Raw genomic sequence first — 17,312 nt, 5'->3', positions numbered from 1 at the left:
GCTACACTGCCCTACAACAGTCTCTACCAGCATCAAGAGACCATTTATCCACAGATGGGATGATGCTGTGCAGGTCAGGACTTCTTGGCATGTGTTGCTTTGTCTCCCCAGTGACACAAACCTGCCTGCTGTGCTGGCTGCCGGGGACACTTGAACAACTCTTTACATCATTAAGTCTTCAGCGCTGCTCAGAAGCAACCCAGCTCTTTTCCTTGTGCTGTAATGTAGCTCAGTGGTGCCTTTTTTGTTTGTTTTTAGCAATCCATAGCGTATCTTGTCAATGAAACTTTCCCACCTCCTCTCCTTGGACAGATTCCCAGCAAATTGCTTTCCCAACGAGGTGCATTTATATGATCACCCCTGAAAAGTGTCTTACTCTTTTGATGGGACAGGAAAAGGAGATGGCATGCAACTGGGACATGAAAAGGATATTCTTTAGCATAGCAAGGAAAACATGACTGCTAGAACAAGACTTATCTCAGGTTCCTTCTAGGGGAATGCCCAACTCTGAGCAGCATCAGAGTCCTGCTATTTCCAAGGGGAGACCTACAGGAGAATGAAAAAGGGACATAGGTGGCCAGCCTTGGTCGTCTGTGCTTCCAGAAGGACAGACATGATGAGAGAGCTGCTGTCTGCCACCCCACAGAGGAATTTTGCTTGTGGTGTGAACTGTCTGCCTGAGCGCTGCGGAACGGATCGCTCAAGGTTAAATTGGATTAAACTGTTACAGCTCCACTTTCCCACGTGTGGTTTAAATTTAAACGCTATAAATTTCATGGTGAGTTATTAAAACCTTCTTGGCAAGGAAAACTCATCTCTCAAAGAAAGAAATTTTTCTCCAAGTTTGCAAACCCAGAGGGAGGCTTTAAGTCAAGTTCACAGTCAGATTTCCAAGTGGAGGGGAAGGAAGAGCTGAGGTGTTTAATCAGTGGCATGTGGGAGCCCTGCGGAGCAGTCTGGCCCTGCTCTGCCATGTCAGCTGCTCACCAGGTTTTCAGGGTCCCACGTTGGTCCCACGTGTTGTGCCCGGTGGCACAGATGCTTCTGGAGCAGAAGCCGAGTTCTGTGCCGTATGGCACATTCGGAGACAGCAGGACGTTCTGGGCTGGATGTGTGGAAAATTTTTGTAAATACTTGTCAGCATAAATTAACAAACAAGCCTTGGGAGGCCTGGGAATGTCATTCTTCCGAGAAGTCCCATCCTCCCAGTTTCTCCTGGTATCACCCAGCCATGCGGTGGTGTTTTTATGGGACGGGTGTAAAATACCTCACTGAGTTTGGGTAGAAACTATGCAAAGATGATCACAAGTATCATGCACAGGGATGGACAGTTCTGCATGGTTACTGCTCCTTGCTGGGCCAGGGAAGCCCCCCACGAGAAACCTCTTGCCCTACTGCTCCCTGAAGGTGCTTACCAAAAACCATGAGGCAGACCCTGGCAAGTGCAGGAAGAGAAACCTGTAGAGAAAACAGCCCTAGACCAATAGTTTGTGGCAGGGCAGCAGAAAAGCAGAGCTTCCTCCTGCTTCCCACCCCAAGGGAGGACATTAAACACAGCCCTGTCAAGGACAGCACAGCAGACACACTTCTGCACTCTCCAGACTCTACGTTAAGCCTCAGAGGACTGAAATGCAAATCACTCAGAGCTGGTTTCTGTTCTCAGTTGTCACACCACAGGAGCAGCACCAGCTCAGGTTGTCCTGGTCCACACGCTTCCGATGCTTGCCTTGGATGTGCTGCTGCAGGAGCAGATGTTCACAAGCCGCTCAGGTCTTTCCAGTGACTGAGTAGATTTTTCAGCCTGAAGCCTCTAGCAGGCTCCCACATCAGCCCAGGTGGGCACAGCTGTCATCTTTGAGAAGGTGAACCACAAAGCTCTTGCCCTCGCCCTTATGCAGCCAGAAAAGGGATGAGGCAGCCCCACATGCCACTGGCTCCGCGCACAGCCAGGCCATGGACACATAAGAGCATCTCTTTGGGCACTGAGGCTTGCCTGTACAACCTCAACTACTGAGCTCCATTTCAAGACTTCTCGAGAATGGGAAAACACTAAACCACCCCTCATATCTAGCTGCAATTCCAAGGGGATCTGGAGGCCTGGTTGCTTATGGAGGTTGCTGCCGTTTCTGTATTAAATGCCACAGGTAGCACTTGGAGCAGGACAGACAGTGCTGGAGCCCCGGTTGGTGGAGAGGCACCCACTCAACATCCACTCGTGTGTGCACGGGCTCAGGGGCTTCAGGAAGACCCAGGCGGAGGCTGAGCTCTGTCAGGCACTGACAGCCCGGCACTGAGCCAGCCGGGAGTGATCAGGGCATCAGAACAGCCCAGCGCCTGAATACTCCCAAGAGAAGAAGAGGTTTGGGTGTTTTGGTGGGTAGTGGGGTTTTTTTTGTTTGGTTGGTTGGATTTTTTGTTTGTGGTGGTTTTTTTTTTTTTGTTTTTGTTTTTGTTTTTTTTTTTTTTTTTTTTTTTTTAAATAGGGCTGGAACGGGCTGGCAGCTGCAGCATTCGGGAAATGTCCCCCTGTCTCCCGCATCCCCGGGGCCGCTCCCCCCGCCCCGCACTGCGCCCGGCGGCCGCACGGGGTCACACCGAGACTGCGCCTCGCCCGCCCGGGCCAGCGGCAGCCGCTGCTTCCAGGGCCAAATCCAGCACCTCCGGGAGCGACGGAGCCGCGGGATGCGGCCGGGAGCGGTGCCTCAGCACGGGGGACAAGCGTCGCTGGGTTCTGTCCCAGAGGGGCTGGACATGAAAGCCCGAATTGCTGCTCTTACCCCACCCAGGGGAGCTGCTCCCTCCCCGCCAGGCTCGGCGGCTTCACGCTGCAGCTCGTGGGCTCCTGCGGGTTCACGGAGCATTGAAAATGTTATAGACCTTCTCGCTCGAGGCGGGAGCGCAGCGGAGCCGGGACCTCCCCCGCTGCCATCCCGGCGGTCCGGGCGCTCCCAGGCGCTGGCACTGTCGCCAGACCCCGCCACCAGCAGTGCCACCAGCAGTGCCAGCTGTCCGCAGCCGCGCCGGTGACGGGGCTCCAGGAGGAGAGCGTGATCCCTGCTAGTCTGCCAGGTGGGAAAGCTTTCAGCACTTGAACCGCTTACATTTGACCCAAATATTGCGCTGTACATTGGCTTTAACGCTCCTGCGTGACAGCTAAGCAGGGGACGGAAGGACTCGGTACTCAAACCACCACCCCCCCCCACAATCGGCTTCCACGCAGCTCAAGCACTTGACCTAAAAGTCTAATGACTCGGCACAGCCAGAGCCCGGTGCTGTGACAGCAGGTAGAGCAGCCTGGTTTGTGGAAGCGCTGTCTGCTCCCTGCCCCGTGCTGCCGGGACATCCAAGGAGGAGAAATTACGATTTGTCAAGAAGAATTGGAAAGAATAGCTTTGCTGCATTTTAAATACGAGATGTTTGTTTTGCTGCAAGATGACTGTAGGATGCCAGGACAGGCCTTAAAAATACTCAATGGTCCCAGTGGAGAAACTACAAAAGAAACAGAAATAAGACTGGTAGCTGTTGGATGCAATACAGAAGCAGTTTATGCCCCAGCAGAGCAGGGGGACACGGGGCTATGGGTGAAGGTGGTAAAGAAAGGAAATATTTTAGCACGTGGCAGACTTGGAAGGGCTCGCGCAGATCGGCAGAGCAGAGCCTCTGCACACCCAAACACCCGGGAACAGCGAGAAGCCGGAGTGGGAATCACACCCCGCAGCAATAACATACTGACTCGGCAGCACAACCACTGCTCCCGCGGGTCCGGGGCCACCCGAGCGCGGTGCTGTGCCAGCAGCTCCGGTGCTCACAGCCCCCAGGAGGAGCCCACGCTGACACCTCTCCTGCTGGAAATCGCTGCACACAACATTTAGCACAGAGGGCTGGTGAAACCGGGAGATAAAACATGCGTTTGGAAAGAACAAAACAATCCAGCAAGGGAGCTGGGAAAGCTGAGCGGCCCGGGAATTGGCTGATGGCTCGGATGTGCTTTCACAGCCTGGGATCCGTGGGGCAAGCCTCTAGGATGCTTCCCTGAGCAGCTGGGCAGAGCCAGCAATTACTGAGTGCAATTAACTGCTTCATTACCACCTAAGCAAAACAAACCAATCAATCTCTGCTTCGTTTACCCAGAGAAGAGACTGATGTCAAGACACAAACATCATATTCCAGACTGCAGCTGTGACCCACACCCTCCAGCCTGGCACGGTGACTCTGCTCCCCAGACACTCCCTGGGAGCAGATTTTAGATATCCCCTGCTATTTCAGGTGTGCTGATACCACACCAGTGAGCCAGTGCTCAGCACCCCCATGAGCTGAGCTGCCCCATGGTGTTGATAAATACCTGCTGAGATGGAGCTGTAGGCCCAGATGGGAATGATGGAGATGAGAGCAGAATTTAGTCTTCTGAGGTCCACCTTGACCACTGGTGCCTGTGCTTGATGCATTCAGCAGGTCTGGGATGTTTAAACAAGCCAAATGAAGCCGAGAGACTGGTTTTACGATGAAGACAACCTGCCAAAGGGAAAGGGAACCTAGAAGACACCAATCACTTTCAGAGGACCAGGAAAAACTGTGATTTTCAAGCTGAAGCCCAGAGCCACCCCAAGCCTCAGTTTACATGGCCCAACACCCTTTTACAACAGCATAGACATTTCCCATAAGCTCTCTTCTTCCCACCAGACACATCTCTAGATAAGGCTCCAGGTGACAGGCAGGGAGAAAAAGGTCCCCTGCCACGCAGGAGGAACAGGGACGACTGACTCCTGAGATCCATGGTTAAGCTTCAAAGGGTCACTAAAACATCAGAGTCTGGAGACTTCAGCATCTCTAAAACCTTTCCTCTACTGAGAATATTAAAGCCTGAGTACAGTAAAAAGAACTGCACTTAACTCTGTGATGAGGTATAAGTGATCTGTGAAAGGGATTATTCGTGGATGTTTGAAATAGCAGGACAGGACAATCCGATCTTGTGTCCCTGAGTATTTTAATAAGCTCTTCTGTAGGATGGAGATAACATCCCTACAGCAGTGTGATGGCACGTCAGCATGCTGGTACCGAGGTTAGCAGGGAAATATCAGGGGCACTGTGCATTGTGCAGGGTTGAGGATGGAGGTACTGTACAAAATCCTACGGACTCCACTGTGACAGAGTGTTGCAATGCCACTGCTGTGGGGATGCCCAACAAATGCTCACAACAGTCCCTTCATCCTGAACGTGTCTGAAGGGATGGACTGGGACAGGGACTCGGCAGAAGCGGCGGGGGGGCCAACAGCCCCTTCTCATGCTCGGGCAGAGGAAAGGCCTGGCTCCCCCCTCCAGTCCTTCATGGCTGATGTGCTCTGCTGGGCAAGAATATGAATAAATCCCTTTGGTGTAAGATATTTACTTACATCTTCTGTTGTACCTGCACTGTCCGTGCAGGGTTGGCCACTGTGTTCCATGCCCCGCTCCTCAGGCAAACAAGCTCCCTGCTCTGTGGCCAGCAGTTGTGAAGGAAAACAAAGCAGAAGGATCATTTCTTCTCTAGGTGCAGGTAGGGTTTGGGAAAACAGTGATTCTACATGCCCAGCCCTGCTCAGTGTCCACCCGTGGCACACTGATGGTACCCACAGCCCAGCTGGGCTGCGTGCAGGAGCGATGCTTTCAGCATGACACCAGTGTTGATGAGTGCTGCACGAAATCACAGCCAGCTCACAAGGACAGGAGAACTGCTGCTGGAAAACTGGGAAGTGATTCCTTTAGCTGATTATAAACTGCACATTGGGAGATTTTTGTGGTCGGGGATTTTCCTCCCCCTCCATTAGACACTGGGCTCCTAAATGGCAGCACATTCCTCCCTGTTCCCTCTTCCTTGTGTTTAATCCGTTACCTTTCTTTCCCTGCTGCTTGTAACAGTCCAATGTCAGTGTGACTCCAGCCCTGTTGTAGGATTAACTCCAGGGTGAACTGGGGAGTTGGAGAGCGCTGAGTGGCTTCCTGTATTCCACCTGCACATCAGCCCACAGAGAAATTCCTCTTCTTGGTAATTCCTGAATCCATTAATAAACTTGAAACCACCAGGACCCTGACCTCTGGTGCAGGACAGCCCCACTGAGTGCTCACCTCTGCCTTAGTCCCAGCATGGGTGGCTGAACTGCTGTGCCTGCAGGGAGCACCTGATGTGGTGTTAGAAATACTTGTGATTGTAGGTAGAAAGTCCCTCACACCTCTTAGCTCACTGTTCAACAGCTGCTTATCCACAGGAGAATTAGCCTCTTCTTTCTTACGTGCATTTGTTCAAGCTGGCTCAACTGCTGGCCATTGGATCCCCTCAGAGCCCTGCCAGGTGGGCAGAGGAGCCCAGCTTAGCAGACCTGTGCACCAAGTGTGGGCATTTACAGGGTACTGATGGGGGTTGCAATTAGTCTTCTCTTTGATACATTCAGTAGATGGTAAATCCAGAGATTTCCAATCCCTTAGTCACTTCCCATGGCTTTTCCCTCACAGCAAAACACGCCAGAAGCACTTTTAGCAGGACGCTCGCTCAACACCTTCCCCCATTCAGCTGCATCTTCCCTTTTGCCAGGTGCTTAAGCCCTTTTATAAATATCACAAATAAATGCAACCCTGCAGCGGCTGCTGGAGCTGTCAGCACTGAACCCCAGCAGCACAAGAGCACAGAGCAGCCAAGAAGATATGATTTGGCAAGAGCCAACTTCCTCTGGCAGCTAATGATGTGACAACATCTGAACCTTGGGAAGACACTGGAAAGCCTCCAGGAGTGGCACATGGGGCAGAGGGTTTTATCACACAGCACTGGTGTTCTCCATGGCTTCCAAGCAGTTTGTTCTCAGAGAAAGCACTTTTGTAATTGCTTGATTTGGGGTTAATGTTTTTTTTTTTTTTCTATTTAAAACTAACCTAATATTATTTAGTGATTTGTATTTACTTGCACTATGTAATTATATCACTTTATGAGAATTATTTGTTGCATGAATGGGAATTTGAGATTTTCAAAAAGTGAACACTCCTTTTTTCTTTTCATTTCTTACTGCAGCAAGCAAACAGAGAAAAGAAAAAATAAAACCAACAACCGAAAAGACAACAGCATCTCTGTCCCTTGTACCTGCCAAGGAACAGGATTTTTGTAACACTGGGTGGGAATAGAGAGGCAGCACACCCAATGGATTTTTCTCCAAGCTCCTTGAAAATACCCTCAATGCAGTAGGTAAGACAGTGCCTTGCATTCCCCTCCTGGGAGTTGCTTTTGGCAAAACAATGGGGGGGGGAATCCCTTTAGGCAGTGTCCCTCAGGCTCTCACCTTCTTGGCCGGCCAGGTCCAAGGTCCCCAACTCAGGGCTGCATCACCCGTGGGCTCCTGACAGAGGCTGGCTCTCTACTTGGGCATTTTTAGTAAGTACCATCGAAAGTCTCTTGCTAAGATGCCCTTAAGCTTTCACGCTTTACACCAGCCTGATTTTCAGATTCTTTACTGCAGCATCTACTTCACTTTCGTCCCAGTATGAGACAAAAATTGCATGGAGGCAGCATCTGGATGCAAGTCTGCATGCTCAGGTTTTCACAACACACATTTCTGAGACAGACACTGGACACAGCCATGTTTGAAATACTCCCTACAGGAAGGAAATATGGAAGCATTTTCCCTGAGACTCAGTTTAGACTCTAACTTCAGTATCATTCCTTTAATGAGAAAAAAATAAGAGAAAAGGTAAAAGCAGAATGTGAGGAGCAAACATGACAGAGAAAACTGCCTTTCATGAGGACAGCCAGGCAAGGTTTTCCTACTGATCCCCAAGCAAGGTTGATGTTCTGTCCGGCAAGAAACTCTCAAAAATGTGGCAATTAGAGGGTTTAAAACAGGTCAACAAATGAATTTCTGGTAGCTCTGTATTCTGTTCCAACACACTTGGACCAAATTAGTTGAATTTTCTTATTTGAACAGAGCTTCCTTACATGGGGAGTATAGCAATTTCCTTTTTTTTTTTTTTTTTAATTACTGAGAGTTATTTCTAGACAAAGATAAGTTACAATCACTGGCTCAAACCTTTAATTTTTGTTCCCCACTAGAGAGACTATTTCCCCCAGAGATCACCCATCCATATTTCTCTTTCCAGTAGCTACAAGTCCTCCTAGACAAAAGCAGATGGTTCAGAGACCAAACCCAGGACTTTCGAACTACTTGATGTTCAGTTTTTCCTGTACCATCTCCCAGTGCTTGAGAGCTAAGGGATCACAGGGTAGTTTCTTTTAAATGTATTTATGAAGTTGAAGAAGGGATTATTTTTCTGTTTATATCTTCAATTATTAATTTCCAGCTTTCTGGAGATAAACCAAAGAAAGTGAAATCAATTTAAAAACCCAAAACAACCCAAAAACAGCAGGCTTTACTCTGCATAATAAACAGAAAAGCTGTTAGTGAAGCAACAACCACAAATTGTCTTGGCCAAAAAAAAATATCTATCAAGTGCCTCAAAATTCGATCTCAGAGGCTCCCCAAACACAGAGGAAGATGTGACAATACAGGTCCTTCAGTAAAAAAAGTCAGGACAATCTCTGCTCTTAATATACCAGACAGGTGACTTCTCCTGGCCAAGACCTGACTGGGACAGCCCTTGGTGGAGCCACTGTTCCAGCCCTGGAAGGATGAGGGACAACTTTCTCCAAACTGTCCAAAAAGGCTGAGGCACTTAACCATCATTTTCAGACACATCTTCTAAGAAAGATGGATATTTTTAGCACGTTTTACAGCACATCACCAGAGAGAAATTACCAGCACAAATGCAATTCAGGACTATTTCTTCTCATCATCTTCCACCATACTGACAAGCCCCTTGGAACCACAGCCTAATTCCAGCTAAAAACCTGAAAGCTGTCCACTGCTGAAATATTACCTAGAAAGCAGTCACCTCTAACACCCTCCCTGCTGCTATTTTCTTTCTTTTTTATTAACTCAGTGAATAAAATGTCATGGTGGTAACAGCAATGTTTTACTGCCCTGTGAAGAACTATGTAAAAGTGCAAAAACATGTAAATAAGACTTTCTAGAGCAAGACATGAGTTTAGTGCTTGCTTAAGTGGTGTAAGTGCCTGGCACGGGGTTACTTTCAGAAAATAAAATCTCTGTAGTATCTGAGGTAGTTACAAGCTCAGTGCTTGCTGGCTGCACCATTCCCAGGCACATTCCCTCACATCCCAGCTGTGTCAGACATCTCGTGCTATGAGAAGGGGCAGATGGCAGCACTGCTCAGAGCAGCTGGACATGAGCAGCAGCCCCTTTGCAGTCACCTTGTGACCACAGGCAGCCCTCACTGCTCCTCAGGGGTTGGAGGCCTGGAGACCCCATTGTTGATACAGCACTTTGGACACAGAATACTCTCTTTTGTAGAGAGGCTCAGTCAGAGCCCAAGCAGGGTGGTGGCAGAGAAAAACTGAGAAGACAAATCAACTTCATACCTTTGAGTGAAACATGAGGGAAAATAATACTTTACACTTCAGAGCCTTCATGTTTAGTGAAAACAAGAAATGAAGCGAGTTCATGAAAGACTAATTGCCCAGTTTGTTTTATGCATGAGCCCCAGCATTCCTAGCACATGCAGTTACAGCTTGTTTTCAAAGAAAACCAATTACTTCATTAAAACATCATCTTCACACTTCCAGATCTGCTATAACAAGTCTTCTCTTCCTTCATCCTTCTGGCCTAATATTTTGCCATTTTTTGGTTTAAGAGCAAAGGGAAAAAAGAGCCAAATGAAAAAAATCAGAGTCTTGGCATTATCTATTATTTACTAACAGCTATTAAACCTGGGAATCAGGATCCATCCTTTCTCCTTCACCAAGTAAAGGAATACTGCAGAACTTTAAACAACATGGTGCAAGACCCATGGCAACTCAGGCAGCCATGTGGCAGGATGTTCCTGCAGGTACAAGGAAGTAACAGAGATGAAAACTCCTTGAGTTGTCTAATATTTCACTATCTGCAAGATACCCAAGGAGGCCACATAATAAGTCTAGTTTATACACAGTAGAAACTGAAAGCTGCGTGATGTGGTGGGGTAAAGGGGGATAGAGAAGGAAAAAGAGCTAATAAACCCCTCAGAAATAGTCAAAAGGATGCCCACAGGGATTTCTTCTTCCACACAAACAGCATAAATAAAGTATAATTCAGTAAAAGGCTATCATTAGAAAATAAGGGTTCACAGTAAGCACTCGACTTTGCAGCATAAACCTGTTACAAATAAAGATGTTTGAGCCATCACAGTCCCTCTGACAAAGCAGAAAGCAGAACCCTCTGTGCCTGCCTGTGCAGGAACAGAGTGCTGCAGTCTTGGCACTGGTGGGGAGATGCTATCGGGGGTTGCCACGGAAACTGGAGGATGCAGCCCCAGCAGCTTTGACTGTGCATGAACTGACAGTGAGTTCAGCGAGACACTGAGAGCACTGGTGGTTTCCTCCAGCTCCCAGGCAGGACTGTGATGGGGCTGTGTTTGAAGCCTTCCTACAGTCAATCTCCTGCTTCCACATCTTTCACATCTCCCTGCTCCTGTGCAGGCACAACCACACGGGCACAGCCCACTTCCTGCTCCTTCCTCTCAGGTTAGATAAGGCACACAAAGGTCATTCCTCACCCATCACTTCCACCCAGGTTCCTCCTCACTGAGATGCTGTGGGACAGCTTTTAAGTATATTTGAGCGTTCTGGTCAGGGGTATTGCCTGGAAGCAGAGATATTTTATTGAAGTTCCTTTCACTGCAGAGGGAGCTTCGATATCCATCTGCGTTTACAAACCCAGACAGAGCAGAAAATGCTGTACAGACCCAGAAAGGATCACTTCAGAGTTTACTGTAATTATTTCCCCCCCCTGAAAACAGTTGTGATTCAGAAGGAACCTACCACATGAGAGAGTCCAGCACCAGGTGAATTACTGCCACCTCTGCCAATGTTGCTCTTACCTTATTAGCCCATTCACTCCCATTGTAGTATCCCCAACAGGAAAACTGATGTGGAACACATTGTGTTCTGGAGAAAAGAAATCCCCTTTTTTATTAAAATATCCCTTTAGGATAAATTTCTACTGTTCATTTATTCATACACACCTTAAGGCAGCATTATTGTCCATAAATATTATGTATATTAATTCAAATGCAATCTTACACTTGTGTGCAGGCTTCCCATAAAGTTTTCCCATTGTTGCACCACTGAAGCTGAGATCCTAATGTCATGGAGCTGTAACATGGTTTTTGTTCGGTGAAATTGCATCCCAAAGCCATGCATTAAGTCCTCTGGAAATGAAAATTAATTCTCATAAAACCTTTAACAGCTGTATCTCATACAAGGAGCAGAACAAAGCAGCTCTGGGCATTTATGCTTCCTAAGGATAACTGTGCACATAGATGCAAGGAGCACCGTTTTCATTGCAGACTTGTGTCCCCCACAGAAAAGATTATTCAGATGTGACACAGGCAGATCAAATGTGCCTGATGTGTGAAGTGCCCGTTGACACGAGATATTTCGGGAAGGGAGATTTTCAGCCGGTGGTGAGAGACAGCACAAGGCAATGCTAAGTGACAGGCTGGTACTCCAGGTTTGATTTACCACCCCCTTCTCTGTACTTCCATTTTCAAATTTGTAAACTCCTTTCTTTCATGTTACTTGCAAAGTGAGAAAGACTTGAGGCCGGTTTGTTTGACAGGATGGCAGCTGTCACTCCATGTAAAGATACCCCGAAATGAAAGAGCAATCCAGCACATGGAAGTAGAAAGTCCTGACACTTTAATTATCTGAAGAGATTACAAGATGAAAGTCTTCCTTGAGGCAAATGTATATTAGTATTGATATAGTCATTGTGCTTTTCAGTAAGAGAAATAGGAGTCTGTATTTACATAAGAAACTATAGTGTTTGAGATCTTTAAATATCATATTTATGGAAATGATTCTGAATTACAGCATTTACAAAATAAAAACAAGCTTAAATAAATATTCAGTCCATTAAATAAGATTTTTTCCACAGAAGCAACTTTTTGTGCATATTTATTTCACAATTGAAGTTTGTTGCAATTTTTTTTATCCTATAAAAGAAGCATTAAATTTGTTGTGTTTTTTTTTTTTTTTTCCTAAAAATAAAACTGCAATAATCATTGCAATGTGAAGCCTGAGATTTAAGCCTGAATAAGTATCATTGCTCGCACCACATTACCCATCTCCCACCGATCATGCAACCCCACGCCTCTCCGAACTCTGGTGAATGCAGACACTCCAACTCAAGGATTTCATGAGAAGGATTTCAGGGAAGTAATAATAGTAAAAAATATAAATAAGGTGAGAATAACACATAATAGCTGACATTGTCTACAAACAGCATCATAAGGCTTGTGCATTACACGTAAACTAAGTGAAGCTGTTTCATCTGATTCAAAACGACAGTAGTGCCGAACTGCTGTACCCTTATATGGCTCATTAACACTGAACATTGAACAAAGGGAATGTCCCCACAAAATAAATAAATTATATTTAAAGAAAAAAAAAAATCAACACTGGCCAGTTTTGCTTTATCATTTTGAATGATGACCTTTCTCGAGCGTGATACCACAAACAACTTCCTCATCCTTTTTTGTATTTATCACCTTGAAACACAGTGTGTAACACCACGAGTCAGGAAAGGGGACACAGCAAAGAGCTCTTGATCTCGTTTCCTCTGTAACCACAGCACACACTGTCTTGCTTTTCATGTGGCCAACTCAAAGCCTGTCCAAATACCTTTGAAACCTCAGTGCTCAGGGAGCTCTTACTGCAAATAGTTTGTGCAAGATCATAGCATGAATCCACGTGAGTCTTATTTCTTTCCTCTCCGAGTGGAGATAAAAATTATTCCCTGGTGTTTCAAATAAATACAAATGTCTTCTGAGTTGTTAGCATGAGTGAAGTAACAGTATGCAATATTTTACATGGTTACTCTGCCAAATGTGGACAACAAGTACCCTTCTCTGGCTGACCATTCTGTAGGACCTTTTGGATATCTCATTACACATTTGCCTTTTTAAAACCATTTAAAAGACTCATTATGGGAGAAATAATTTGTAACATTTACTGAATTTTGCTGCCAAAGTCTTTAAAAAATATCTATTTTAATATTAATTCATTTATTTGGTAACCATTTCCTCTGAAGTTTGTTATGTTTTAAATGCTGATATAGAAACCAAAGCTCTGTGTCATTTATTAACAGGATTTAGCATCAATAGTTCAGATTATAAATACTTCCAAAAGTCCAAAATATGGAACTGGAAGTTGTAAAAATTTTTAGAAGACAACTTGGAGTTATTGCTTGGTAAATGAAAGGCAACAGAAATATTCTGCTCCAGGACCTTCAGTCCTTCAGGACCTTCCTATGGGATTCACAGAAAATTCTGCCTTTGTAAATATTGGATGTGGATTTGAAATAGATTTGCTTTAATTAATCCTAGCATAGGTAGCAAAAATCTAGTAGTGGGAAAAACAGCAGCAGGAGCGCTGATACCCACAGCCATGATGGAATTCCAGTGGGCACAGGAGTGTCCGAGCTTTGGGATTGATCTGCTGGGATGGACTAATTAACCGGCTACTCTGTTCCTAGCATGTGAGATAAGCAGCAATGCTTGTTCCATTCTCTGAGCCCTATTTCCTTCCACACAGTGCATTTGTTCTGCATATGGCATCGTAACATTAATGTTATAAATTTATGGAAGACTGTACTGTAGCCTTAGAGCTACAGACGCTTCATACTTCCCTTTAGCAGCTTAGTAAAATGCAATAAAAACTGTCTGTACAAAATTTATAATAATGGATATCAAAGCCTACGTGCCCTCATGGGGTCCCTCTTTCAAGTTAATTCTTGGCTTAGGTCAAATATATCAGTCCGTGTAAGACTCCAGAAGACACACCAGTAGTTTAATATGTCAGATACTGGCTCTGTCACTATAGAAAGGAGTGACATGGAACATGTAACAGTGAGTGCAAACACGGACAGGCTTCATCTGACCATAACGAGGTAATGGAGCAGAGTGGGAGGAACAGCGGGAACAGAAGATCTGAAAAACAAGAGGGAAATTTCACTTCAGTTCCTTTGAAGAACAGGATGGGACAAAACTGATTTCAAGACAGGGGAGAGAAGAGGGTGTGTTGGCACCACCACCCTCCTCAGCACAGCAAGTGAAAAGCCTCTAAAGGCAATTCCTAGCCCAGTGACCAGTTTTTCTGGCCATGCCCAACCTCTCTGATGCCGGTGCCCCAGCACTGACAGTAGCCAAGGCAGGCCTGTCCAGCTCTGCAGGTCGCAGGGGAAAGCAGCTCCACCAGAGATGCGAAGAATCGTTTCTCTCCACTGGTTTTAAAGAAAGACTAAGGGAATATTTGTGAATATCTCCCAAGTCCCTACTCCAGCAAGTCCACTACAAGGTTAATGAAAGCAGCTTCACTATCCTCTTCCTTTTTAACTTGTACAAGAGCAAGCGAGTGAAACGGGATTGCAGATTTCTGCTTCCTGAGCTACGTGACTGGTTTTTTTTCTCCCTCGCTCCCTCTTCCTCCCCCACAAACTTGCAAAGCAGCAGCCCTACAGACCACAGTGATGCTGCAAAGGTTTGGAAAGAAGGCAAAGGGACACACTGTCCCTGCAGCTGAGCTGAGCATGTATCACCTCTGGCAGTGCAGGCTCGTTAAAGCTTGCAGCAGTCGTTCAGAGTGACTCTGCATTTGGGTGGGGGGTGTTCTAGGATCTCAACAGGGAATTCTGCCTTTAGCAGACAAATGTTTATTGCTGTATAAAAGTCAAAACGCTCCCCAACCCTTTCTAAAGGTAAGCTGAGAGTTGGCAGCCAAGATACACGAAACCACTTGTGACTTGAAAGCCCTGGCCAAGCTCACACATTTTGCTGTGCAGCCGAGTTTCTGTGGTACATATGAATTTGCTGCTCTGTTTGGTGGATAGTTTCTCACATGTCTGACTGAGTCATTACCTTGCCACAGCTCCGACAGTGGTGCTTCCTGCGAATGACTGTGAAAGGAGCCTTGCATGCAGTGCAGTAGCTGCAGACTTCATCTGGAACCCAGTCAGGAGGATCTGTCAGAAGCACAGCAACAAAAGGGAACATAAATCAAAAGGGAATAAAATCAAACATGTGATTACCAGATCCTCAAGGAAGTAGGGAGAGTAAAATATAACAGCAGCTGCTTTCATCTCTGTTTCTCAAGGTGCTTTGCAAACAGCAGCTGGGTGAATTCACGATGCCTAGGAGGGTTCCACTCCCCCCATCTCTGCCAGGCACCCACCTCTGGGCAGAGCACAGCAGGCACTGAAACAGTGCACAGCAGCTTTGGACTTACAAAATATATCTTACATAAATGCACATAGCAGGGAAAAGAAGATAAGCAAAATAAAGTATGAAGACAAGGGACTATTAAAGCAGAGTTGGATCACAGGTATTTTGGTCAATGCAACTCGCCATCAAAACAAGCTTAGAGCAGAGATCACTCCCAGCCTCTTCAGCCCTCCCTACAGAAAGGCCGACTGCTTTTCTGCAATTAGACAAGCAACTCCACAGGTAATAAACCCAGAGCCTGATTACCATCTGCTAAATTATTAGAACTCTTACTGGAAGTCACCAGTAACTACGGCAAAACCACAAAATCGAGTGTGCAAGACTTAGCAGAGAAAGAATTCGCCCATTATCACGAACAGCATGTTTCAGTTGTTTATGTCTCCTGTGAGCTCTCTAACCTCTCATAAAAGCCAAGCAGGGAAATGATTTGGTTTTGGCAAAGCAGAAGGTGTCAGGCTCACTTCTGCTGAGCTGCTTCTGCTCACGACAGGCTGACATGACCTCGGAGAGTCCAGAATTACAAGTGCAGAAATAATATAGTTGATTGCTTAATTAAGGTGGCAAAAATCTAATGGAGGGCAAAGCAAGTTCTATCCAGAAGGAAATCCATGGACACAGTGAACATGAACTGCTGGATGTATTTACCCAAGTTCACTGTATGCAGTTTGCCTCAGAGTATTATTTACAGCTTGCAAGCCATGCAATTGCTGATTTATAAACCTGACAAGCAAAATCCCTGCCTCAAGAAATGTATTCTCAAACAACAAAATATATGGTGCAGTTAATGCAGAGGTCAAGAGGGCTACAGCTACAGGCAGAAAGAAGATAATTAAATGAAAATTCCACTGTTTTGTTCAAAAATAACCATGACCAGTTTTCACGTCTTTGTCAAATTGCAACATTTGTCAAATTAAAAGTACAAAGGATATAGCATTCAATGCAGGAAATGCTCAAAAAGCAGATTAATAAAAACAAAGAGAACTTAGAATTTCACTCAGCTTTCATGGGCTCCTCTAAACTATTTTAGAAGTTGAACAAGTTTAAGGAAGTAATCCTTCACTTTGTGAACAAACTGTCTGATAAAGGTTACAACTACAGGGCCAGCAAACAAAATCAGAAGTCTGCGTGCAGAGAAATGACCGATGTGGTGAAAAAAAGGGGATTGGACATAGAAGGCTTCACCTCATCCCTGGGAACAATTCACCAGAAAACATTCTGTGGGGACACAAGGCTACAAATTCCTACTTCAAAGGCAGGCTTTCCTTCAGCAGCAAGGACTGCCAGCTTAAGTCTAAGCATTAGTAACAGTGAAGCCAAGAAATTTTCCTTTCCAATTCTTTTCCTTCTCTGCAACCTCCCTAGCTACTACATGTAGCTTGCCCAGTGAACCTTACTACTAATAACAGTTTATGATGTTGATTTTGACAACTCTGTATCACTTTTACAGAAATCTCTGATCTCTAACCATGGCAAGCCTGTTGACCTTGGAGCATCCTTATGTTCTCTTCTCCAACCAGGATGGTTTTCACATATATCCAAAACAAAAAACCAAAAAAATGAACCAATAACAATATTCCTATTTAAAACTTGCCATTAGACTACATAGATTATATTTCCAGGGATTTAACTATCCATTGATTCTCACTGATTTTGAAGACAGCAGAATTTAGGCAGCTATTGAGGCTCTGTGCCACCAGGTCTCCCTCTGCAGAGCTGGTGGAAGCAGATTTGGTAGATGCCTACTTTGCTACCAGTGCTTTATCAAATGTATTGTAGTGCGGGCTACCACGTTCAGCTAGCTACTAATTTTAATATTCACAGAAAAGCCACAAAACACAGGCCCTTTTTGTACACACTGCAGCATGCTTGTAGGATCTGCAACTTCTGTGGCAGCAAGAGCCATAATCTCTCCCTCCCTCAGATCACAATTAGTCCAGACACATTAAAAGGTAATGCAATCC

At 45.8% G+C, this 17,312-nt stretch overlaps 1 protein-coding gene across 4 annotated transcripts in view; it reads right to left on the bottom strand.

The window, feature by feature from the left end:
• Positions 1-11,747: 11,747 nt before the first annotated feature.
• ZFYVE28 (zinc finger FYVE-type containing 28) overlaps positions 11,748-17,312 on the bottom strand; it is a 150,204-nt gene continuing 144,639 nt past the window's right edge. For all 4 annotated transcript variants that reach the window (XM_039382985.1, XM_027712767.2, XM_027712768.2 and 1 more), the window contains 2 exons: positions 14,989-15,092; positions 11,748-14,061 (listed from right to left, as the gene is read on the bottom strand). In XM_039382985.1, coding sequence (XP_039238919.1) covers positions 13,930-14,061; positions 14,989-15,092 — 236 coding nt within the window. In that variant the 3' untranslated portion in view covers positions 11,748-13,929. The remainder of the gene's footprint in view (positions 14,062-14,988; positions 15,093-17,312) is intronic.

Source organism: Pipra filicauda, unplaced genomic scaffold (assembly GCF_003945595.2).
Source record: "Pipra filicauda isolate LSUMZ 115617 unplaced genomic scaffold, ASM394559v2 scaffold293_size922472_pilon, whole genome shotgun sequence".
In the NCBI taxonomy this organism is placed as follows: Eukaryota; Metazoa; Chordata; class Aves; order Passeriformes; family Pipridae; genus Pipra; species Pipra filicauda.
This window is presented reverse-complemented; position numbering and strand designations above follow the sequence as displayed.